Source organism: Ovis aries, chromosome 19 (genome assembly GCF_016772045.2).
Source record: "Ovis aries strain OAR_USU_Benz2616 breed Rambouillet chromosome 19, ARS-UI_Ramb_v3.0, whole genome shotgun sequence".
Lineage (NCBI taxonomy): Eukaryota > Metazoa > Chordata > Mammalia > Artiodactyla > Bovidae > Ovis > Ovis aries.
The window spans coordinates 47,530,533-47,557,808 of NC_056072.1; the positions used below are offsets into that span (position 1 = coordinate 47,530,533).

The 27,276-nt window shown below is 40.9% G+C and overlaps 2 protein-coding genes across 14 annotated transcripts in view; both read right to left on the reverse strand.

Moving 5' to 3' along the window:
• Positions 1-27,276, reverse strand: part of CACNA1D (calcium voltage-gated channel subunit alpha1 D) — a 525,137-nt gene that overhangs the window by 291,894 nt on the left and 205,967 nt on the right. The window lies entirely within an intron of this gene.
• On the reverse strand, positions 8,705-13,482 carry LOC114109413 (ATP synthase membrane subunit K, mitochondrial-like). Its single transcript, XM_042236708.2, has 2 exons — positions 13,381-13,482; positions 8,705-9,383 (listed from the first exon to the last, which is right to left on the reverse strand). The coding sequence occupies exons 1-2, from the start codon at positions 13,480-13,482 to the stop codon at positions 9,198-9,200; spliced, it is 288 nt and encodes a 95-aa protein (XP_042092642.1). The 3' UTR covers positions 8,705-9,197.

Here is a 27,276-nt window from a genome sequence, read left to right on the forward strand (position 1 = left end):
AGCATTACTTTACTAGCATGTGAGAACTGAACTGAACTTACTTGTCAACAATATTAACAGAATGCAAACCTTACTGATTTCAACAGTAAGAAATCAAACAAACAATCCAATTTTTAAAATGAGAAAAAGATAAAGACAGATACTTCACCAAAAAGGAGGTACAGATGGCAGATAATCCAATGATGCTTAGCATCATTATCCATTCAGTTCAGTCACAGAGTCGTGTCCGACTCTGTCTGACCCCATGAATTGCAGCACGCCAGGCCTCCCTGTCCATCACCAACTCCTGGAGTTCACCCAAACTCATGTCCACCGAGTCGGTGATACCATCCAGCCATCTCATCCTCTGTCATCCCCTTCTCCTCCTGCCCCCAATCCCTCCCAGCATCAGGGTCTTTTCTAATGAGTCAACTCTTTGCATCAGGTGGCCAAAGTATTGGAGTTTCAGCTTCAGCATCAGTCCTTCCAGTGAACACCCAGGACTGATCTCCTTTAGGAAGGACTGGTTGGATCTCCTTGCAGTCCAAGGGACTCTTCTCCAACACCACAGTTCAAAAGCATCAATTCTTCGGCGCTCAGCTTTCTTCACAGTCCAACTCTCACATCCATACATGACCACTGGAAAAACCTAGCCTTGATTAGACGGACCTTTGTTGGCAAAGTAATGTCTCTGCTTTTGAATACATTGTCTAGGTTGGTCATAACTTTCCTTCCAAGGAGTAAGTGTCTTTTAATTTCATGGCTGCAATCACCATCTGCAGTGATTTTGGAGCCCCCCAAAATAAAGTCTGACACTGTTTCCACTGTTTCCCCATCTATTTCCCAGGAAGTGATGGAACCAGATGCCATGATCTTAGTTTTTTCTGAATGTTGAGCTTTAAGGCAACTTTTTCATTCTCCTCTTTCACTTTCATCAAGAGGCTTTTTAGTTCCTCTTCACCTTCTACCATAAGGGTGGTGTCATCTGCATATCTGAGGTTATTGATATTTCTCCCAGTCATCTTGATTCCAGCTTGTGCTTTTTCCAGCCCAGTGTTTCTCATGATGTAATCTGCATAGAAGTTAAATAAGCAGGGTGACAATATACAGCCTTGACATAGTCCTTTTCCTATTTGGAACCAGTCTGTTGTTCCATGTCCAGGTCTAACTGTTGCTCCCTGACCTGCATATAGGTTTCTCAAGAGGCAGGTCAGGTGGTCTGGTATTCCCATCTCTTTCAGAATTTTCCACAGATTATTGTGATCCACACAGTCAAAGGTTTGGCATAGCGATTATCTATTAGAAAAGTAAAAATTAAACCAAAATGAGATACCACTAAACACTTATTAGAGGGACTAAAATGAAAGGTACTGACACTATTAAGTGTTGACAAGGATGCAAAGTAATTGGAACTTTCATACATTTCTGATGGGAATGCAAACTAGTATGGCCATGCCACTCTGCGAGAACAGTTTGGCAGTTTCTTACAACATTAAACAAACAGTTACTATATGATCCAACAATTCTACTCCTAGGTAGTTACACTAGAGACATCAACTTATAAGTCACACAGAAACTGGTATGTTTCTAGCAGTTATACTGAAAAATCACAAAAACTAGAAATAAAATTTCCTTCGACAGGTAAACTGATATATCCATAAACGTAATACAACTCAACAATAAAAAGGAAATATTGCTACATTGTTGAACATGGATAAACTTCAATGGCATTATACTGAATGAGTGTATTTACATGATATTCTAAAAAAGACAAAAGTGTAGAGTGATGCAGAACAGATCAGAGGCTGCCCAGGGTTGGGGTGAAGGGAGAGTGTAATTGTAATTACTTTTTGTAAAAAGGCCAGATGATCAAGTTTTGGGGTGATGGAACTGTTCTGTGTTCTGACTGTGTGGTGGGTGTACATGAGAAGTCTTGTATGTGTTAAAGCTCACATACTGTACATCAAAAACAAAACCAATTATGGTATGTTAATTTTTAAAATTAAAAAAAAAGACTCATTGGGGCAGGGTCTATCCACATAAAACAAAAAAAACTAAGGGTAGAGAAAAGAGCCCTTGGAGAGATGCAGGCAGGTACTCTGTGTGTACTAGACCAAACAAGGTCTAGTCTTTCTTCCTAATAGGTCATCTGCAACTGATGAGAGAGACGAAGTGAGAAATGGAGCATCACTGAGAATGACTTAAAGAGGGGGAAAAAAGGAAAAAAAGAGATGAGTCAATACAACAGTAAAGGCAAGAGCTATGAGCTTTAGGTATAGAAAGTCATAAATCCCCCTTTTATCCTTGCTTTCTGTTGATTCATTTCTCTATTCCCTGGGAAGAACTTCACAGGAAAATAGAAAAAAGCAGCCAGAAGGAAACAGGGCAGAGGGCAGGAGAATCTCCCTCCAAACTGAACTCCACAGTACAGCGTCCTACGTCGCGTTCCAGCACCATGCCTGAGATCCCTATTCAAAGGTTCAATATTTTCCATGGTTGTATAAAACACAGGGTCATAAAAAACATAGCTGGAAATTTCAGCACTGATTCATCTCGCAAGTGCGTGATACTAAATGCTTGATATGTCTTGTTTTTTCAGTTTCTAATTCAATAATCTGGGTATAGCACTCTCAAGGGACACTTAGATACACCACCCAGATCCCAGAAACAGTGTGAGAGAGGCTCAGGAAAAATGATTTTGCTTCAAAGTCATGGTTTTTCACCATTATTGTATTTCAGTACAGATTCTTTCCATTTTTATACAACCCTACCTACTTGCCAACAATATTAACAGGATACAAATTTAAAAGGAGGGGGTTGTTATTTGTGATTCAGTGGATACAACAAGCATGTTGAGGAGAGGTTGCTATCACCCTACCCCCAAGAGACTCCTTTCCCATTCACAATCAGAAACAGACATCGAACTCAACAGATGAAGGAATCAGCTTCAGCAATTATTAATCAACGAAGTATTCACTGATTTCCCACTGAGTGCAACACCATGTGCTGGTTCCTTGGTGGTGACAACAGGATAAAATGTCAGCCACCAAGATGTATTAACCTCATGCAGTGAAAGCCACACACACACACTGAGTTGTGAGAGAAGGAACAACCAACCAGCTAATCCCTACCCTTAAGAAGACTAAACTAAGTAAGGAGGGATGATGAAGGCATTTGGAAAAGACCTAGGAAGTGGGGATCAGCTCAAAGGGCACATTCAATCCCATGGCCATCTTTTGGGCTGAAACAAAGGCGCACAAAGAAAGGAGTCTCTTGAGTTCATCAGGGCGAGTTCACAGAGAAGTGAAGTCTGGGGGTGGGGAACCCACACACAATATTGTGCCTGGAGAGGAGGGACAACCCATCTGTTAGGCTGTTAGATGTGAGGCTGGAGGCAGCAGGGACTGCAGTGAATGTAGTTTTTATAAACAGCAGTTCACTGGCTCACAACTCCTTCCACTTTTGTAAAGAATTTTTATTATTTAGCTTACATACTTTATTTTTGCCTGTGGTATGATAATGATAATGCCAATTTTAAAACACACATGCACACACACAACTTAAGACGCTTTCAAAAAGTATTTACACGGCTGTGTTTTGTAGCATAATTTTGCAGATTAGCATAAGTTTCTAAGTAACGGAAACTAGTATGGAGTATGGAAAGCTCCTCTCACAAAGGCTTATCACAGTCCCCAGAAGAACCTTTGAACTTAATCCTAACAGTCCTGATTTGTACCTTCTCTTCCAACCAGGTACTGACTGCCAGGGAATCAAATTTGCTGACTGTATTGAGCTAAACTTTACAACCTGGAATCCTAGCCTATGTGTGACATGTGTACCTGTGACTTGTAAAATAGCTGGGAGAAGACTCCACTTAGACTTCGCTGGTGAACCAGGGGTAAAGAATCTGCCTGCCAATGCAGTGGTCACAGGTTCAATCCCTGGTGTGAGAAGATTCCACATGCCGCAGAGCAACAAAGCCTAGGTGCTGCAATTACTGAAGCCCGCGCACCCTAGAGCCTGCGGCCTGCAACAAAAGACACCACCGCAATGAGAATCCCGTGCACCGCAACTAGGGAGCAGCCCCACATCACCACAACTAGAGAAAGCCCACACAGCACCAAAGACCTAGCGCAGCCAAAAATAGTTTTTTTTTTAAAGAAAGATCCTATTTAGAGTTACACTGTTTCAATTGCTTTGAGAATAAAATGGTTCTCACTACAAATTTTTAACAACTATCTTTTTCTCATCAGAAAATATTCTTTATAGAAATTGTGAAATCATACACACATGTACCTCTTACTACGCTCTAAAGAGACACAGGGGTAATTGGCTGGTTCTATATATGGTGAATAGTCTAAGATGTTCACACAGACATATGAACAGGGAAGCTGCATCTACCTAGAAGAATTTTAAAGTCTGCCATATTTCCTCCTCTCCAGCTGTATGCGTGCCTTCTCATTATCAGGGGTCACATTTCAGAGTTGTACTCTTGATCATAATCCTGGAACCTGAACTACTTTCTCCTGAACCAAAGATAACTCTCAGCTGACGACTGTTCTGGACTCCTTCCCCCCCCCCCCCCCCCCCCCACCCCCAGCCACTGTCTGCTAGCTCTTATTTACAAACAAGATGGTACTGTTTAGCCTGTACCATCATCCTGGGGTAATGTCTTTCTCTTATCAGTAGGCCCCGATTACTTTTCAGGCCACTGAATGTGGCCCTAAAGGGAAAAAACCTATTCCCCACTCCTAATTCTTTCAAGCTGTGTTATCTTAGCATGGCACTTAACCTCTCTGAGCCTCCCCTAAAGTACAGACAACAATGGCACATGCCTTATACGATTAAGTGGGACAAAACACACATGCACCACTCAGAATACAGTGCAACATAAGAATGCTTATCAAAACGTTTGCACCTTGTTTTATGTCCCTGGATATGTTTTAGTGTCTCCTGGTTTATAGTCCATAGGAACTTGAATAGAATTTGTATCCTGCTGTTGTGTGGGGAAAAAGAGAGTGCTCATCAAACACTAGCTCCCGAGCCATGGCAGGGGACATGGTTACAACAGCAGTGGTAGTAATATTTCCTTTATCCCCACCAGTATGTGTCTTTGATGAGTGGTAGTGATTTGTTCTTGGAGAAGGCAATGGCACCCTACTCCAGTACTCTTGCCTGGAAAATCCCATGGACAGAGGAGCCTGGTGGGCTGCAGTCCATCGGGTCGCTAGGAGTCAGACACGACTGAGCAACTTCACTTTCATGCATTGGAGAAGGAAATAGCAACCCACTCCAGTGTTCTTGCCTGGAGAATCCCAGGGACGGGGGAGCCTCGTGGGCTGCCATCTATGGGGTCGCAAAGAGTCGGACACAACTAAAGCAACTTAGCAGCAGCAGCAGCAGTGATTTGTTCTTAAGGGTAACAGGAAGAGAGCAGAGGTGCTCCTAGAGGCTCTGCAGCCAAGTGGTGATGCGGAAGGGCAGTATAAACACACTTTTTTTTTAATAACTTGATAACTAAGAAACAGGGACTGTGTGAAACACAAGCCTAGCCTAATTAAAGAAGTTCCAGAAATTAGGAATTTATTTAAAACTTCACTGAAATGCTCCACTAATTTGCAGCAAGTTCATTCTGAATGACTGTGTCAACTAGAATACATTCACATAAATAAAACAGCAAGAAAAGTTATGACCAACCTAGATAGCATATTCAAAAGCAGAGACATTACTTTGCTGACTAAGGTCCGTCTAGTCAAGGCTATGGTTTTTCCAGTAGTCATGTACGGATGTGAGAGTTGAACTGTGAAGAAGGCCGAGCGCTGAAAAATCGATGCGTTTGAACTGTGGTGTTGGAGAAGACTCTTGAGAGTCCCTTGGACTGCAAGGAGATCCAACCAGTCCATTCTGAAGGAGATCAGCCCTGGGATTTCTTAGGAAGGATTGATGCTAAAGCTGAAACTCCAGTACTTTGGCCACCTCATGTGAAGAGTTGACTCTTTGGAAATGACCCTGATGCTGGGAGGGACTGGGGGCAGGAGAAGGGGACGACAGAGGATGAGATGGCTGGATGGCATCACTGACTCGATGGGTGTAAGTTTGAGTGAACTCCAAGAGTTGGTGATGGACAGGGAGGCCTGGCGTGCTGTGATTCATGGGGTCACAAAGAATCGGACACGACTGAGTGACTGAACGGAACTGACTTTATTTTTTAAATTATTGATTGATTTAGTTTTGCCGGGTCTTAGCCACAGCATGCGGGATCTTTAGTTGTGACATGCAGGATCTATTTCCCAGTGCAGAGATTGAACCTGGGCCCCCTGGATTGGGAGCATGGAGTCTTAGCCACTGGACCACCATGGAAGTCCCCCAAACAGCATTACTTTAAACTGCTTTCTAAGCTAAGACAGTATTTCCCTGTAGTGGTTCTTAGTGTCCCTGCTTTAATGCATGTGCAGGCAGCTTGATTTGTGTCTGCAAGTAATTTTTTAGTGTGCCTGAGAGCTTTTAACATAACTTTGAAGCAACTGTACTCTTATATCAGGTCAGCCCTGCACCGTTCTGTCCTGTGTTTATTAAGCACCCAGCAGGTAAAGATACAGCAGGGACACACAGAAGAATAAAACGTAGTTACTGGCCTGAAGAAGTTTATAGTTTAGAAAGAAGGGAATTCACAGGAATACTAAATCTTTTATAAAATGTATCATGGAAATCAGGAGTTTAAGCCGGCAGCACAGGAAGAGCCTGAACTTACCTCCTTCTATGGACACAACAAATTGACAGCTACATATGGAATACCTTTCCTCTGAAAAGGACCCAAGGACTACATAAACAGTGGCCTCATAACCAAAAATAGAGATGCATCAAGACCAGTAAGAGGCAGAGACTGAGTCTCACCTGGGAACTCCGAGAGGTATGGTGCCCCACGGGAGGGAAGGGATAGACAAAATACAAAACTCCCCCTTGAGGAGGGAAAGGACTATGTCACACATTTGGTCTCACACCAGGAAAAAAAAAAAAAACAGCCCCCCAAATGGCTGGATTCTAAAATCAACAGCCAGGAGTAAGTCCAGGGAACCACAGAACTGTAGGGAACTGAGAATCTGCTCTTAAAGCAGTGCAGACCACTGACCCTGAGACCCAGCAGAGAACCAACAGTGTGGAAAGCGCCAAGACCAGAAGTGACAGAGAACCACCCACTAACCCCACAGCAGCTTCCGGAAAGGCAGGAACCTTCAGGAACGTTCTCTGGCGATCATCTCGTTCTAACTTGCTGGTGACAGAGCTGGCGGACACCGTTTGTCCTGCACCAGCCCACACCCACACGGTGTGGCAGCAGAGGCCTGCCACTGCCGCAAGGGCAGGCATGAGGGGAGCCCTGAGCGCTGCGCTGTGAGGCCAGAGGGGACTGCACTTCCGGCCCCACAGATCATCCCCCACGCAACACTACACCTTCAAGACTGGGAGGGGCAGCCCTTTCATCTAACACATACATACAAATGAAAAGAGTCAGGCAAAATGAGGTGCCTTAGGAAGTTGTTCCAAACAGAAGGAAAAGACAAATCCCCAGGAAAAGACCCTGACAAAATGGAGATAAGCAACCTAATTTATAAAGGATTCACAGTAATAGTCATAAAGGTGCTCACTGATCTCGGGAGAAGAATGGATGGACACAGTGATAACTTCAGAGACATACAAAATACAAGAAAGTAACAAACAGAGGTTATGACTGAAATGAAAAATACAACTGAGGGGCTCAACAGAAGACTGGATGAAGTAAAAGCACAAATCAACAAGCTAAAAGAGAAAGCAATGGAAATTACTCACACAGGGCAGCAAGATGAAAAAAGAATTTTTAAACGGGAGGAAACCTTAAGGGGCCTCTGGGACATCATCAAAGCAGAATAACATTCACATTGTAGGGTTCCAGAAGAAGAGAGAAAGGGTCAGAAAAAAATATTTGAAGAAATTATGGCAGAAACTTTCCTAATCTGAGAAAGCAAACAAATATACAGCTCCAGGAAGCTCATAAAGTTACAAATAAAATGAATCCAAAAAGAACCACACCAAGACACATTATAATTAAAATAGTAAAAGTTAAGAATAAAGAGAATTTTAAAAGCAGCAAGAGGAAAACAACTTATTATATACAAGGGAAACCCCACAAAACTATTATTCAGTAGAAACTATCTAGGTCAGAAGGGCATGGCATGATATATTCAAAAGGCTGAAAGGAAAAGACTAACAACCAAGTATCCTCTACCTAGCAATGTTATCTTTCAAAATTTAAAAAGAGATCAAGAGTTTCCCAGACAAGTATCACCAGCCCTACAAAAAAATGTTAAATGAACTTTTTAAACAGAAAAGGCCGTAACTAAAAATACATGAAAGAAAAAATTTCACTGGTAAAGGCAAATATATAGTAAAGGTAGTAGATCAACTACTTAAAAAGCTTGTATGAAAGTTAAACAAAAGTAGCAACAATCAGTAACTACAGTATCTACTTGAGAGGAAAAAATACAAATTCATAAATTATGAAATATGGAAAAAGAATAGAGTTTATATCAGATTGGTACAAAAGTAATTGTGGTTCAGACCATGACTTTTAAATCATTAAAACAGACTCAAAAACATCTTTATCATTCAAAATAGGAACCATTACAATCAAACATTTTTGCCAATGAAAATCCATGCTTTGGGATTCGACAAACTCTTGGAAAGCATTTTCTGCCTCCTGCTGGTTATGGAAGCATTCTCCCTGAAAGAACGTTGTCAAGATGCTTGAAGAAGTGGTAGTCGGTTGGTGAGAGGTCAGGTGAATATGATGGATGAGGCAATACTTTGTAGCTCAATTCATTCAACTTTTGAAGCATTGGTTGTGCAATGTATGGTTTGGAGTTGTCGTGGAGAAGAATTGGGCCCATTCTGTTGATCAGTATCAGCTGAAGCACTGCAGATTTCGTTGCACCTCATCGATCTGCTGAGCATACTTCTCAGATATAATGGTTACACCAGGATTCAGAAAGCTGTAGTGGATCAGACAGGCAGCAGAACACCAAACAGTGACCATGACCTTTTTTGGGTGCAAGTTTGGCTTTTGTTTTGTTTTGTTTTTTTTCCAGGTTCATAATTTATTATACAAATTGAGTATCACATGATGAGTTGACATTAGCTTCTTCAGGCATGGGAACTTAACAAATAATGTACAGTTCAGAATCTGTTTATGTTGCTTTCACAGCTGGAGTTTTTTTAGACCTTAACTTGAAGTATAAGACTATCAAAGCAATACTTCCATATGCAGCCAGCACACAATTCATTCTCCCTGTAAGAGTGTAAGAGTTGAAATATTTTTTGATACCAGTGAAATGGAACTGGGCATCAGCTTCTGGACCTGCCTTGATTTCAATCTTTCAAGGGGTTCAAACTCCATGGCCTGTGTCCTTCACTGTACACTGCTGCCCCTCAATCCCGCTGCCAAGTTTGGTTTTTGGAAGTGCTTTGGAGCTTCTTCTTGGTCCAACGACTGAGCTAGCTGTCACCAGTTGTCGTACAAAATCCATCTTTCATTGCAGGTCCCAAACCGATCAATAAACAATTCATCCTTGTTGCGTAGAATAAGAGACTGACACTTCAAAACAACAATTTTTTGATTTGCAGTCAGCTTATGAGCACCCACTTATCGAGCTTTTTCACCTTTCCAATTTGCTTCAAATGTTGAATGACCACAGAATGGTTGATGCTGACTTCTATGGCAACTTCTCATGCAGTTGTAGGAGGATCAGCTTTGATGATGCTCTCCACTGATCTCCAAGTCAACTTCTGATGGCTAGCCACTATGCTCCTCATGTTCAAGGCTCTCATCTCCTTCAAGAAATTTCTTTGTGAACCACCACTGCACTGCACGTTCATTAGCAGTTCCTGGGCGAAATGCACTGCTGATGTTGCAAGTTGTCTCCGCTGCTTAACAACCCATTCTGAACTTGAATAAGAAAATCACTCAAATTTTCTTTTTGTCTAACATCATTTCTATAGTCTAAAATAATTATGAACAGCAAATAAGTTATGCAGAAAAACAAACTAAGATATGTGCATTAAAATGATGTATAACATAACCATATTTAAGAATGTATTCCAATGTCAAAGGGTAAAGTTCAATAATGCAAAACCGCAATTACTTTCACACCAACCTAACAGACTACATTCAAACACAGGTGACCATCAACTTAGGATAAACTACCATATATATGTGTGTGTGTGTGTATGTACATATCATTATATATATGTTGTTATATATGAACCTCATAGTAACCAAAAACTAAAAACTTGTAATGTGTGTATGTTAAGTTGCTTCAGTCATGTCCATCTCTTTGCAAGCCTATGGACCAAAGCCTACCAGGCTCCTCTGTCCATGGGATTATCCAGGAAAGGATACTGGAGTGGGTTGCCATGCCCTCCTCCAGGGGATCTTCCTGACCCAGGAATTTTTCCCACGTCTCTTATGTCTCTTGCATTGGCAGGTGAGTTCTTTATCACTAGCACCACCTGGGAAGTGCCAAAACTTATAACAGATACACACAAAAGAGAAAGGACTCCAAATACAAAACTAAAAAAAGTCATCAAACCACAAGGAAAAAGAACAAGAAAAAAGGAAGAAAAACTGCAAAAACAACCATTAAAAAATTAACAAAATGTCAATAAGTCATATCTGTCAATAACTACTATAAATATAAATGAATAGACTAAGTTTTTTAATCAAAACAGAGTAGCTGAATGGATAAAAAACAAGACTCACCTATATATTGCCTACAAGAGATCCACTTCAGATCTAAACACAACACAGAGACTGAAAGTGAAGAAATGTAAAAAGATATTCCATGCAAATGGAAATGAAAAGAAAGCCGGGGTAGCAATATCTGTGTCAGACAAAACAAGCTTTAAAACAAAGATAAGGTAGTGCATTGCACAGTGATCAACTCCAACAACAGGACATAACATTTGTAAATACACAGACACCCACAGAGAATCATCTACATACACAAAACAGGTATTAACAGACGTAAAGAAAAAAAATAACAGCAATACAATAATAGTAGGAAACTTTAATACCCTACTTCAATCAATGGCTAGAACAACCATCCAGACATAGAATCAATTCAAAAAGTTTAGCCTTAAATAATACATTAGACTAGACTGACCCTGGTAAATAGACCCAGAACATTTGAACCCAAAACGGCAGAATGTGCATTTTTTTCAAGAGCAGGTGTAACAATCTCCAGTACAGATCCCATGTTAGACCACAAAGCAGGTCTCAATAAATTTAAGACTGATATCATATCAAGCATCTTTTATAACAACAACAGTATGAAAGTAGATATTAATAGCAAGATGACACACAAACATATGGAGATTAAATCGGCTATTAAACAACCAATAGGCAAACAAAGAAATCAAATAGGAAATCAAAATACTCCTTGAAGCAAATGAAAATAAATATACAACGTTCAAAAAAATCTACAAGACACAGAAAAAGCAGTTTTAAGAAGAAAATTTGTAGCAATATAAACTATTTTTACAAGTAAATAAACTAGAAAAAGTAAAACACACAAGGCCCAAAGTTAGGAGAAATCAGAGTGAGACTGAAATAAAGACTAAAGCAATGGAGAATATCAGTAAAATTAAGATCTGGTTCTTCGAAAAGACAGAATTGATAAACCTTCAGTCTTACCAAGAAAAGAAAAGCAAGACCCCAAATAAATAATACCAGGAATGACAGAAGAGAAATTACAACCAATATCACACACCAAGGAAAAAAGGATAAGACGAATACTATGAAATATATCAACAAATTGGACAATCTAAAAGAAGCTGATAAATTCCTAGAAAAACACAAGCTGCTAGAACTAAATCATGAATAAATCAATTACTAATAATGAAAACAATCAGTAGTCAAAAAACTCCCACAAACAAAATCCAGGACTAGATGGCTTCACAAGCGAATTATACCAAACATTTAAAAAGAAGTTAATACATCTTTCTAAAACTATTCCAAATAATTGAAGAGGAAGGTATGATTCCAAACTCATTTTTATAAAATAGCATAACCATGATATCAAAAAGAAAATTATAAGCCAACATCACTGATGAATTCAGATGCAAAAATCCTCAACAAAACACTAGCAAACCAAATCCAATGATATAGTGAAAGGATCATACATCATAATTAACCAGGATTTATTTCAGGGATGCAAGGATAGCTCAACATCTGCAAATCAATGTGATACACCACATTAATGAAGGCTAAAAAGTTGTATTTTCATCACAATAGATGCACAGTTTTTGACAAAATTCAACATCTCTATATAATTTTAAAATCTCTCACCAAACTGAGTAGAGAGGCAACATGCCTCAACATAATGAAAGTTACATATGACAAAACCCACAGCTAACATCTTTACTCAATGGTGAAAAGCTAAAAGCTTTTCCTCTAAGATCAGAAATAAGGATAACCACTTTCATCACCCCTTCTATCAAGAGGGTATTAGAAGTCCTAGCCACAGCATCTAGGCAAGAAAAAGAAATACAAGGCATTTAAATCGGAAAGGAAGAAGTAAAACTGTCATTGTTTGCAAATGATATGATACTATATATTTAAAAAACCCTAAAGATGCCACCAAAAAGGGCCCCAGCCCTACTCATCAATGAACACACATAAGCCCCAGCACAACCATAGCTGCACCCTGCTCTGGCAAGACCCTTGCCACAGACCAGCAGTCCACAACCAGCCCCCAGGCCTATTGGGCCCAACAACCACCCACTGGCAGACCAATACCAGGCCTGAGACACCCTGTGCCCTTCGGCCAACCACCATGGAATCCAACCCCACTCATCAGTGGGCTGGCACAAGCTTCAGGGCCCTCTAGGCCTCACAGTCAGCTGTGTGAGAAAACAGCTCCTCCTACCGGCAGTTTGACATTAGCTCTTTGATCGATGAGCCTGCAGTCAGAGACTCCAGGACCCAGCTTCACCCACCAGTGGGCAGGAACTAGCCCCAGAAACCCCAGGACCCCAGTCATATACACCAGCAGGTAGACACTAGCCCTAGGATCTCTACAGCCCTGCAGCCTGCCTTGTCAGGACCTAGCCAACATACCAGCAGGCCAGCACCAGTCTGGGGACCAAGCAGGCTCCAGCTCTGCCCACTAGCAGGCCAACTCCATTCTGGAACATCTTGACCCCTTTAGTCTATGGCCCTTGGAGCCAACTCCACTCACAGCAAGCAGACACCAGCTTTGGGATCCCTAGAACCCTGCAGTCAGAGGCTGGGAATCAAGCTCCACCCACCAGTAGAAACAGCACTGGCACCTCCTGGGCCCCAGCCACAAGCCAACACCAGCTCTGGGATACCTTGAACTCCTCAACCAGCCACCTCAGGATCCAGTCCCACCCTCCAGCCCCAAAGTGGGCGAGCACCAGCTTTGGGACACTCTGGAACCCATAGGCAGCCATGTTAGGAGCTGCTACACTCCCAACCCCAAACCCCAAACAAAATAGCATGCCAACACTAGATCTAGGAAGACTCGGCTCTGCAATCATCCATCTCAGAACCCAGCTCTGCCCCACCCAGTGAGCCAGCATGAGCCCTCGGACCTGCCAGGGTTCCACAACCAGCTGCATCATGACTTGGCCCTACCAACCAGTGTCCAGCAGCCTCCACACAAGGCAGGGCCTGGCAAACAACCAGATTGGGGCCAATCACGACTACCAGGTGGCCCACAGTAGTCAGCCCACCACAAAGAAGGACCCATGCAACCCACAGAGGGGGCACTCTTGGAGCATATGGCTCTGGTGACCAGAGGGAAGTGCACTGCTGCGATTTATAGGCATATCCTACAGAAGCTCACTTCACAAAGGTCAGGAAACTAACCAACCTAATAGAAACATAGAGATAAAAACAGCAAATTAAGAAAAATGAGTCAACAGAGGAACATGTTCCAAATGAAGGAACAAGACAAAACCTTAGAAGAATTAAATGAAGTAGAGATAGGCAATCTACTTGAGAAAGAATTCAAGCTAATGATCACAAAGATGATCAAAGAACTTGGGAGAAAAGTTGATAAACAGAATCAGAAGTTAGAACTTTTAAACAAAGAGTTAGAAAACACTGAGTTGGCTAAAAGCTTTGTTCAGTTTTTTTCAGTGAGATGGTTCTAATAGCTCTTAGTTGTCTTTAACTTCATTCAAAACAATTTTTATTAGATTGTATTGTGACAGCTGTCATATCAGCATGCATTTAAAAACATTTATCAAAATTGCTGTATTTTGTGTATCCATGTTAATATTGAAGATGGGCGGAAAAAAGCAACATTTTTGGCATACTATGTTTTATTATTTCAACAAAGGTAAAAATGCAACTGAAACACACAAAAAGATGTGTGCAGTGTATGGGGAAGGGAAGATGCTGTAACTGATCAGATGTGTCAAAAGTGATCTGTGAAGTTTTTCATGCTCCAGCTTTCTCATTTAACAAAGCTCCACAGTTGTGTAGATCAGTGGAAGCTGATAGCAATCAAATCGAGACATTAACTGAGAACAAGCAACATTATACCATGCAGGAGATAGCCAACAAACTCAAAACAGGCAAGTCCAGCACTGAAAATCATCTGCACCAGCCTAGTTATGTATATTGCTTTGATGTTTGGATTCCACATAAGTTAAGCAATAAAAACCTTTTTAACCATATTTCCGCATGTGGTTCTCCACTTAAACATAATGAAAAAGTTACACTTGTAAAACAAATTGTGACAGGCAATGAAAAGTGGATATTTTATAAATAATGTGGAATGGAAGAGATAATGGGGCAACTGAAATGAACCACCACCAACCACCACACCAAAGGCCAGTCTTCAACCAAAGAAGGCGATGTTGTGCATATGGTGGAACTAGAAGGGAGTCCTCTATTATGACCTCCTTCTTGAAAACCAAACAATTCATTCCAACAAGTATTGCTCCCAATTAGACCAGCTGAAAGTAACAAAAAAAAAAAAAAGCATCCAAAATTAGTTAACAGAAAACACATTATCTTCCTTCAGGATAACAACAATGGCATATTTCTTTGGTGACCAGGTAAAAACTGTTACAAGCTAGTTGGGAAGTTCTGATTCATCCACTTTTACCAGATTGCATCTTCAGATGTCCATTTATTTTAGTCTTTACAAAATTCTCTGTTAATGGAAAATTTCAATTCCCTGGAAGACTGTAAAAGGCACCTAGAACAGTCCTGTGCTTAAAAAGATAAAAAGCTTTGGTAAGATGGAATTATGAAGTTGCCTGAAAAACGCCAGAAGACTGTGAAACAAAACCATGAACATGTTGTTCAATAAAGTTCTTGGTGAAAATGAAAAATATATCTTATTTTTACTTAAAAACTGAAGGAATTTTTTGGACAACCCAATATAAAGAACCAAAAACAGAGATGAAAAAATATACTAGAAGGAATTGATAGTTAATTAAATGATACAGAGGAACAGATCAGTGAGCTAAAAGACAGTAGTGGAAATCACGTAAGTTGAACAGAAAAAAGAAATAAAAACAAATGAGAACAGTTTACAAGATCTCTGGAAGAACATCATGTTGTCCCAGATTCGTAAACATCATGTTTACTAACAGTCACAGGATAAGGGTTCCAGAAGGAGAAGAGAGAGAGAGAAAGGGGCAGAAAACATATCTGAAGACCTAATAGCTGAAAATTTCCCTAACCTTGGAAAGGTAACAGACGTCCAAGCTCAAGAAGCACATAAGAGTCCCAAAAGGATCAGCCCAAAGAGGCCTGCATGAAGACGCATTGTAATTAAAATGGCAAAAATCAAAGATAAAGAGAGAATATCAAAAGCATCAAGGGAAAAATCAACAAGTTGTGTATAAGGAACTCCCAGAAAGCCATCAGTTGACTTTTTAGCAGAATCCCTGCAGGTCAGAACGAGGTAACACAATATATTTAGAGTGATGAAAGGGGAAAAACCTACAGCCAAGTACACTCTACCCATCAAGGCTTCCATTCAGATTTGTTGGAGGAATCAAAAGTTTTAAGACAAGCAAAAGCTGAGGCTAAGAGACAACTCACTGGAAAAGATCCCAAAGCTGACAAAGATTGAGGGCAGGAGGAGAAGGGGGTGACGGAGGATGAGATGGTTAGATGGCATCTCCAATTCAATGGACATGAATTTGAGCAAACTCCAGGAGACAGTGAAGGACAAGGAAGCCTGGCATGCCACAGTTCATGGGGTCACAAAGAGTTGGACATGACTTGGCAACTAACCAACAACAATGAAAGTTAAAAGAGCTTAGCACCACCAAACAGATCTTCACAAGAAACGTTAAAGGGACTTCTCTAAGCAAAAAAAGGCCACCATCAGAAACAGAAAGCTCATCAATAAAGGCAAATATACATTAAAGGTAATAAACCAACTATTAATAAACACAAAGCTAGTAGGAAGGTTAAAAGACAAAAGTAGTAAAAGCATCAATAGCCACAATAAGCAGTTAAGTGGTATAGCAAACACACAGAGTGCAAACAAACAGACTTTAAATGAAAATAGACTAAACGCTCCAATCAAAAGACAAAGGATGACTGAACAGACACAAAAATAAAACCCGTATCTATGCTGCCTACAAGAGACTCACTTCAGACCTAAATACACACATGGACTGAAAGTGAAAGGATGGGAAAAAATATTCCATGAAAATAAAAATCAAAATAAAGCCAGGGTAGCAATACTTTTGGGAGAAGGAAATGGCAACCCACTCCAGCATTCTTGCCTGGAGAATCCCAGGGACAGAGGAACCTGGTGGGCTGCTGTCTCTGGGGTCACACAGGGTCAGACACTGTAACAAAGAAAGACACTACATAATGATGAAAGCATAAATCCAAGAAGAATTATAAATGTGTATGCATCCAACATAAGACCACCAAATACACAAAGCAAATATTTACAGAGATCAAGGAAGAAATTGACAACAACACAATAATACTAACAGACTTTAACATCCCACTTACATTAATGGACAGGTCATCCAGACCACAAATAAATAAATAAGGAAACACTGGCTTTAAATGACATTTTAGACCAGACTGACTTAATACCTTATCCAGGGGATTTCTGCAGAAACTAATGCCTGTGGCTGGCAATTTGTCATGTAAGTGATTATTGAAACATCTCTGGTCAATAACATTTGGATAACAAATGCCATATTAATGCATCTACAGTCAATAAGTTAATAGATATGCAGAGAATACTACATTCAAAAGCAGCAAAATACACATTCCTTTCAAGTGCAAATGACCAGCACTGACCACAGACTAGGTCCCAAAACAAGCCTCAGTAAATTTAAGAAAATTGAAATTGTATTAAGTATCCTGTCCCACCACAATATTATGAGACTAGAAATTAGAAATCAACTACAGGAGAAAAGAAACTGCAACACACACAGACACATGGAGGCAAAACAATACACTACTGAACCACCAATGGAGCGTTGAAGAAATCAAGGAAGCAGTAAAAAATAATAACAATAATAATAAACAAATACCTGGAGAGAAGAGAAAACAAAAACAAAATGATCCAAAAATCTATGGGACACAGCAAAAGCAGTTCTAATAGGGAAGGTTATGATGATACAAGTCTACCTCAGGAAACAAGAAAAAAATCTGAAATAAACAACCTAACCTTACACCTAAAGGAACTAAAAAAATAACAAAAGCCAGTTCTTTGAAAAGATAAACAAAACTGATAAACCTTTAGCCAGCTCATCAAGAAAAAGAGTAGTGGGGGTCCAAATCAATAATTTCAGAAACGAAAAGGGAGCAAGTACAATCAAGACCATATAAATACAAAGAATCATAAATCACTAGTATGAATAACCATTAATATATGCAGATAAAATAGACCATCTAAAAGAAATGAAAAAATTCATAGAAATGTATAATCTCCCAAGACTGAACAAGGAAGAAACAGAAAGTGTGAATAATGAAATCAAATCAGTAATTTTACAAACTCAAAAAAAAAAAAAATAGACCAGGAGCAGACTGCTTCACAGTTGAATTCTACCAAACACTTAAGGAAAGTTAACATCCATTTCTCTCAAGCTATTTCAAAAAACTGCAGAGGAAGGAATACTTCCAAACTCATTCTATGAGACCAGCATCATCCTCCTACCAAAACCAGTCAAATATATCATGAAAAACTAAAATTACAGGCCAATATCACTGATGAACTTACAAAATACCTCAAATGTCAGCAAGCCAAACTGAACAGATCCAATTAAAAGGATCATATACCACAATCAAGTGGGATTTATTCCAGAGATGTAAGGGTAGTTCAATATTTATAAAATCAATGCAATACATCACATTAACAAATTGAAGAATAAAAACCATATGATCATCTCAATAGATGCAGAACCTCCTGACAAAACTCAATATCCATCTATCATAAAAAACATACCCTCCATGAAGTGGGTATACCGGGAACATACCTCAACATAATAAAGGTCATAAATGGTCTGTCCAAAGCTAACATCAAACTCAACTGTGAAAAGCTAAAAGTATTTCCTCTAACATCAAGAATAAGACAAAGGTGCCCAGTTTCACTGCTTTTATTCAACATAGTATTAGAAGTCCAAGCCACAATCAGACAAGAAAAAAATAAAAGGAACTTGAATTTCAAAGGAAGAAGTAAAGCTGCCACTGTTTGAAGATGACAAGATACATTCTAAATGTATACACTTATAAAACTATACATTAAAAAACCCTAAAGACACCACCAAAAACCACTAAAGTTCAGTGAATTTGGTTAAGGTGAAGGAAACAAAATTAATATATAGAAACCCATTACATTTCTATACACTAACAACAAACCATCAAAAAGAGAAATAACATAATCCCATTTATAATCACACAAAAAAGAATCAGTTCAGTTGTTCAGTCATGTCTCTTTGCGACCCCATGGACTACAGCACGCCAGGCCTCTCTGTCCATCACCAACTCCCAGAGTTTACCCAAACTCATGTCCATTGAGTCGGTGATGCCATCCAATCATCTCATGCTCTGTCATCCCCTTCTCCTCTTCCCCTCTATTTTTCCCAGCATCAGAGTTTGTTTAAATGAGTCAGCTCTTCGTACCAGCTGGCTAAAGCATTGGAGTATCAGCCTCAACATTAGTCCTTCCAATGAACACTTAGGACCAAATGGATTAAAAAAAAAAAAAGACTCCTATATATGCTGTCTACAAGAGACCCCACCTCAAAACAAGGGACACATACAGACTGAAAGTGAAGGGCAGAAACAAAGTCACAGGTATAGAGAACAAACTACTGGTTGCCAGTGGAGAGACTGAAGAAGAAAGGGACAAGATAGAGATAGGGGATTAAAAGACACAAACTACTATGTATATGATAGATGAGCTTTAAGGATATACTGTATAGCACAGGGACCACAGACAGTATTTTGTAATAACTTTTTTAATTTATTTGGCTGCACCAGGTCGTGCCATGAGTGATCATTAGCTGTGGCATGCAAATCCCCAGGTGTAGCCTGTGGGATTTAGCTTCCTGACCAGGGATCAAACTCGTGCCCCCTGCATTAGAAGCACAGAGTCTTAGCCCCTGGACCACCAGGAAAGTCCTGTAATAACTTTAAACGGAGCAGAATGTATAAAAATTGTGAAATACCTGAAACTAATATTGTAAATCAACAATACGTCAAAAAAATGACAACCAAGTAAGTTTTGGTGAGGGTGTGGAGAAAAAGGAAACATATGCGCCAGTTCTGGAAATATAAGTTGATACAGCCACTATGGAAAACAGTCTGCAGGTTCCCCAAAAAAATTATATCAGGTTGGTATAAAAGTTACTGTGGTTTAAGACCATGAATTTTAAATTATTATAACTAAGCTCAAACACAGGTTTATTAATCAAAATAGGAACCATTATAATCAATACATTTTTGCCAATGAGAAATAAGTTTGCTTATTCCTGTAGTATAAAAATCCATGCTTCAGGATTTGACCAACTCTTGGAAAGCATTTTCTGCCTTCTGCTGGTTGCAGAAGTGTTTACCCTGCAAAAAGTTGTCGAGATGCTTGAAGAAGTGGTAGTTGGTTGGCAAAAGGTCAGGTGAATACAGCAGATGAAGCAAAACATTGTAGCCCAAATTGTTCAACTTCTGAAGTGTTGGTTGTGCAACTTGAGTTCAGGCATCATCATGGAGAAGAACTGGGTCCATTCTGTAGAACAATACCAGCTGTAGGCCTTGCAGTTTTCAGTGCATCTCACTGACTTTGCTGAGCATAATTAGATGTAATGGTTTCGCTGGGAATCAGAAAGTTGTAACGGATCAGACCAGCAGCAGAACGCCAAACAGCAACCATCACCCTTCTTTTGGGGCAAGCGTGGCTTTGGGGAGTGCTTTGGAGCTTCTTCGTGGTCCAACCACCGAGCAGGTCACCCCTGGCTATTGTATAAAACCCACTCTTCATCACACGTCACAAACTGAGAGATGGTTCACTGCGTAGAACAGGAGAAGACACTTCAAAATGACAATTTTTTTTTATTTGCAGTCAGCTCACGAAGTACCCACTTACTGAGCTTTTTCACCTTTCCAATTTGCTTCAAATGCTGAATAACAATAGAATGGTCAATGTTGAGTTCTTCGGCAACTTCTCATGTAGTTGTAGTTGTAAGAAGATCAGCTTCAATGATCCTCTCAATCAGTCATTGTCAACTTCTGATGGCTGGCCACTATGCTCCTCAACTTCAAGGCTCTCATCTCCTCCACAAAACTTCTTGAACCACCACTTCACTGTATGTTTGTTAGCAGTTCCTGGACCAAATGCGTTGTGATGTTGTGAGTTGTCTTTGTTACTTTACAACTCATTCTGAGTTCAAATTAAAAAATTGCTCAGATTTGCCTTTTGTCCAACATCATTTTTTCAGTCTAAAATAAATATAAACTAAATAGCAAGTAATGTCATTAGTTAAAAAAAAAACACAAAGTGAGAAATGCACATTAAAATGATGTATAACTACATGTATAAACATGTAGTTACTTTTATTTAAGAATGTATTCCAATATCAAACAGCAAAGTTCAACAACACAAAATCGCAATTACTTTTGCACCAACCTAACAGAACTGCATTAGAATCCAGCAAGTCCACTTTGGAATATTTATCCAAAGAGAATGAAAACACTAATTCTAAAATATGTGCACCCCCATGTTCATTGCAGCATTATTTGCAATAGTTAACGATATGGAAACAACATTAGTGTCCACTGATAGATGAATAGATAAGTAGATGCGGTATGTGTATATATATATTTATACACAATGGAATATTACTCAGATATATAAAAATGAAATCTTGCCATCTGTAACAACCTGGCTGGACCCAGAGAGTATTATGCTACATGAAATGAGTCAGAGAAAAACAAACACAGTATGATTTCATTTATTTCTATGATCCAAAAAAAAAAAAACAGAATCAGAGATTCAGAGAACAATTCTGGTGATTGCCAGAGGGGAGGGTGCTGGAAGAACAGGCAGAAGAATAGTTGAAGGAGATGAAGAGGTACAAACTTCCAGTTATAAATACCTCACGTGGATATAGTGTACAACATAAGCACTATGGTTAATAATTCAGTTATAACTCTACAGTGACAGATAGTAACCAGAATCATCATGATTTCATAATGTATAAAAATATGGAATCCCTATACTCCACACCAGAAACTAATATAGTATTTCAGGTCAATTACAATGCAATAAAGAATAATAAAGTGTATCATGGCAGTTCCAAGTTCAGATGAGGGTAAAATGGGAGTATGTTATCGTTCCACTCCAAAATCAAGCAAAATGAATACAAGGTAGTTTAGAAAAACACCAGGAGAAATCAAACAAAAAGAGAGAAATCAAACCAAAAAAATGAAATCAATCTTACATTGCATATGTCAAGAACAGAAACAGAAGAATCTGGTGGCATAGAAGAGCTCCTGACCCCACTCCATTGCTGTGGGCAATCCTGGGAAAAGAAGAGAGCCAAGAAAACCCTGCACATTTCTGCACTTTCCTACTCATGGGCTGCAAGCTGGAGGAAAGAAGGCTGGGGAGGTAAAAGCTCACAGTCTATAAGAAGCAGAATGAACGCCTCAGGAGCAGAATGCCACAGAACACCAAGGGCATGGGCAGAGATAAGAAGAGCCTGGAGACTCTCATTTCTCAGGACACATACCTCCTCTGGGGAGTGGGCCGGGGAAGTAACAGGATGCCAAGAGAGGAGCAGGAACCAGGCCACCAGCAAGCACGCATGCCCTTGTCCTGGCTCAGCCCTTACCATCCAAGACCCCACATTCCCAGCACTCCGCCTGCAACCTCAGGAGGAGACACAATGTTTCAAAAAGGTGGGCAGGACACCTGGGAGAACTCGCCCAGCCACCATCAAAGCCACACACAAGGCTCCTGTCAGATACCCAACAGTGAAGAAAAACAGCCTGGCAAACATGCAGAGATGATTCGGGAGAAGCACAGGTCCAGCCTGCTGAGCTAATGGAGCATTAGCTGAGAGTCCAGCCTTCATGTCCTTGGTAAAAAGAGAACCAGTAAAGGTGCCTGACCAGGGGTTGGCAAAGAACTGCAGAATGTTATCAGTGTAAACCTCAAAGTGTGGTTTCAGGAAAACTAAAACTGGTTGATTCCAGCATCTACTGTGGCAAACCCCCAAGCTCATCACCAGCACCAAGCACGGGCAAGCACACCAACGTGGGAGCTGGCAACTCACACAGCAGTGGCTGCAATGCAGTGGGGACCAGGAGGAGATCGGCTTCTCATGGGCAGCAACCGTGCTTCTGTCCCCACCCCCAGCCAGGGGGCAGAGGTTCGAGAACCTGGTAACTTCCTGAGGCTGTTCTCATGGGGAGCTGGAGAGCCGTAGCTCCCCAGATGGAGGGCAAGCTGGCCACTCGACCTGAAACCTGCCCAGCTCTGAAACCAATCAGCCCTCTGGAAAGTCGCCCTGTGACCTTGGCCAAGGAAAATCGCTCGCTCCTGTGCTATTTAAGTGTACATCAGCACTAAACTGAGAAGAACATTTTTTTCTGGGATTGAAATCTGGCACCCTGGGGCTTCAGCCCAACGCAAATGTATTTCCTCAACTATGAAAACAGTCATCTAATTAAACACTAGCCAAAATAAGTGAAGAGAACTATATGTTCATCAGTTTAAGATGTTTTTTGGCATAGAAATTCCTACCCCACCCTCCCCCCCAAAAAAATGTAGTTTTAAAGAAAATCTGGCAAAACAATTAAGCCCTAATCACTTTGCCTTGATACCTATTCAAACATTTTAAGCAGGAATGATATCATCACTGTAATTTTATTTATTTCAAAGGAAGCTGACAAAACAAATTTCAGGACATATTTCCATCCCCAAGAGAAGGACATAATTGCTCATGTAAGTAAAAAAAAACACTTCTGGGTCTCAGTCTCTTATCTCTCTCTCTGCCCTTTACTAAAATATCCATATTTCAAAAATCTGTACTTTCCTCCCAGTTCTCTCTCTCTCCACCTCTGGAGCAGGTTAGGGTCACGTGGGTCCAGGGATTTCTCATGTGGTTCTCCTCAGACAAGAAGCAATAAAATGGAGATGGCAAGAGAGAACCTCTTCAAAAGGTCTACAGTGGCTGACTGCAAAGAAGCCTATGAAACAACCTATCTCAAAGAACAAATGAAAAATTATCCAAATTTCTCAAACCACCTTGCATATCCATGGAGAATCTTCAAAATGATCCATGAAATGAACATCTTTTCAAAAAAGAAATTGGCAGGCAGCAGGTCACATGGCTGCCTGACCCAATTATAAGGGAAAGCCTGATCGTTCATTAAGAGTCAAGGAATGCAGTCGGAGACTCAGCTGCTTCTGGGTGCCAGTGATGCTGCTGAGGGAGAGTGATCTGGACCTGGGGTGAAGGGAGAAACAAATGCCGTCAGCCCCACGCCATGGTTCCTGGGGAACTGAGCTCCAGTACTCGCTGCCCTTGAACATCTGGTAACCAGGGAACGTTAAAAACACAAAGGAGAACTTAACCTCGTCCCTGCACTGCCTGATGCAGGTGCCACATGTCACTGGACCCAAGCACAGAAAGGAACCTTGAAGGCCAGCCAGCCCCACTGCTGCCCCCTGCCCTCAGCAGCACCCTTAGGAGGGTATCCTGGGCTCTCCTCCCTCTCCTCCAGCAGGCCCTTCCCCCAGGGGCCTGTGAAACGCTCTGTCTTTTTTGTTTTACCAGGGGCTGTTCAGAACAGGCCAACAGCACACACCATCTCTTCCTCCCAGCATCTCTACAGAGGTTTCAGCACAATGATCAGGCTGCTTTTACCCTTTTGTGTACTCAGTTGAAATCTCCTCCTTTTTAACTTCTTTTATTCTACTTCCGTCCTATATAGATATGCAGAGCTGCTCAGGAGAAAAAAATAACCCTTTGAATATTTGAATCGAAGGAGACTTCTCTCGCATACTCTCTAATCCACTCAGTGTGAAAGGGCCAAGATGAACAGACAGCACTGCTGCTGCCAAGTCGCCTCAGTCGTGTCCAACTCTGTGCGACCCCAGAGACGGCAGCCCACCAGGCTCCCCCGTCCCTGGGATTCTCCAGGCAAGAACACTGGAGTGGGTTGCCATTTCCCTCTCCAATGCATGAAAGTGAAAAGTGAAAGTGAAGTCGCTCACTCGTGTCGGACTCTTAGCAACCCCATGGCCTGCAGCCCACCAGGCTCCTCCGTCCATGGGATTTTCTAGGCAAGAGTACTGGAGTGGGTTGCCACTGCCTTGTCTGACACACAGCACAAGAACATCATTAACAGAAAATTTACCAGTTCAGAATTTACAACAGGGGCTTCCCTGGTGGCTCAGTGGTAAAGAACCTGCCTGCCAATGCAGAAGATATGGGTTTAATCTGGGAAGATCCTACCTGCCGTGGAGCAGCTAGGTCTGTGAGCCACAACTGCTGAGCCTGTGCTCTAGAGCCCAGGAACTGGAACTCCTGAAGCTTGCAGGCTCTAGAGCCTGTGCTGGGCAACAAGATAAGCCACTGCAATGAGGAGCCCATGCACCACAGATAAGAGAGTAGCCCAATGAAGACCCAGCACAGACAAAAATTAAATAATTTGTTAAAAGATTTTACAATAAATTAATCTGAAACAGGTCTGAAAACCACTTCTGAGCTCTCTACAAAGGAAATGCTTGAAAAGCCAATAAAGAACATGAAGAAAATAACTTTTTTAAAAAACACAAGACTTCAAGGGCAAGTATAGCATGCTTCAAAGAATCAACTTTCAGAGAATTTTATAAATTAGTGGTTTACATTTAAATAGCACTTATATAGCTATAGCTTATATAGCTCTCTTCAGAGCAAGCACCTATAACTTGCAGCTCTGGTTGCAATCATTCGAGAAAGAATACATTCTTCATAGGATGTCCCAGGCTAGAAATTCCACCAGATTTCCTTTCCTCCTCCTTTTAAAGTAGAGGAGTTTGGGGCCCAGAAGAGTCATTTCTCTGCTCAGGGTGCCATAATGAGTTAGTGGCAGGGAGAAAACCAGACCCTAAGCCTGCTGTCTAATCATCTGGTGCTGGGTTCACTCTATCGATAGGGTTTCAAAGGCTCAGGCAAACATAAATTCAAGTGCATAGGTGCATGTCATTTCCATCCGGCAGAAGCAATGTAAATAAATTTAAATCAAGGCCCTTCAGGATGAGGACAATTAGACTGTATAAATGAACACCAATTATGACATCAGTGTAGATGAAAAACAAAAATGACTGCTTCACTCAATGGAGCTCTGGTCTGGAGAGCTGAGCCGCAGAGCAATGAGACTATTTCTGCATTCTAATTCAATTTACAGACTGTTTCTCTCATGCTTAAATCCCTTTTAAGTACTGTAAGACAGCACAAAGATTTATGAAGTCCTGTAAATAACCAGACAATTTATTTAGGAATATTCTATTATTCAAACTATTTCAGTGTTACTGATTAACACCCCCTACAAATTAGTTTTAATTAATGATGCTTAATAGGTGGTGGCTTCTCATGGAGAAGGACATGGCAACCCATCCCAGTATTCTTGCCTGGAGAATCCCATGGACGGAGGAGCTTGGTGGGCTACAGTCCACGGGTCGCAAAGAGTTGGACACGATTGAGTGACTTCACTTTCTCATGTAGTTAAGTCGATAAAGAATCTGCCTGCAATGCAGGAGACCTGAGTTCAATTCCCGGGTCGGGAAGATCCTCTTGAGTAGGAAATGGCAACCAACTCCAGTATTTTTGCCTGGAAAATCCCATGGACAGAGGAGCCTGGCAGGCTACAGTCCACAAGGTCACAAGAGTTAGACATGATTGAGCACACACATACAAACAATAGAAGCCCCCAGTGAATGCCTGTTGAATTAGTTTGTTGTATTTCAAGCAAGAAGGATATGTGGTTGCCTTCTTTGCTGCTCAGATCCCTCTTCTTACAGAAGGATGATGGCTCTACAGACCTCCAGGCAATTGTGTGGGCATTAAATGGGAACATTTGTGTAAAGCACTACTGTAGTGCCTACAATAAGAACCCACTATATGGTCGATGTTGTTCTTACATTTCCAAATAAATTGCTCTCTCATTTCCAAACACGCAGATTAGAAGGGGAGAGAAAGTGCAAGCAAAAGTAACAACTAACATTTGTTACTATTTAGTCACTAAGTCCTGTCCACCTCTTTTGCCACCCCATGGACTGTAGCCTGCCAGGCTCCTCTGTCCATGGAATTTCCCAGGCAAGAATACTGGAGTGGGTTGCCATTTCCTTCTCCAGGGATCTTCATGACCCAGGGATCAAACCTGAGGCTCCTGCATTGGCAGGCAGATTCTTTACCACTGAGTCCCCAGGGAAGCCCAGAACACCTAACACAGTGGAAGGGGGGAAAAAAGCCCAGATATAAGGATTAACAAAGTGTGAGACTCTGGCACCTTGTACTATAGGAGGAAACACCCTGAAGGCATCACTTCCCCAGCAACGAACAACCTCTGAAGTTCCGAACAGCGACCCTGTGTGATGGAGAAAACATTAGGTGAGGCTCCCAGTGGTCTGCTTACAAAGAGTGTGTGTGTACGTGCAATACACTTCAGAGAATTCCCTTACAAGGTGGATTTTTTTTAATTTAAAAAAAAATTTTGCTGTTTACAATGCACAAAATTCAGCTTCCGCATTCTGGAAAACT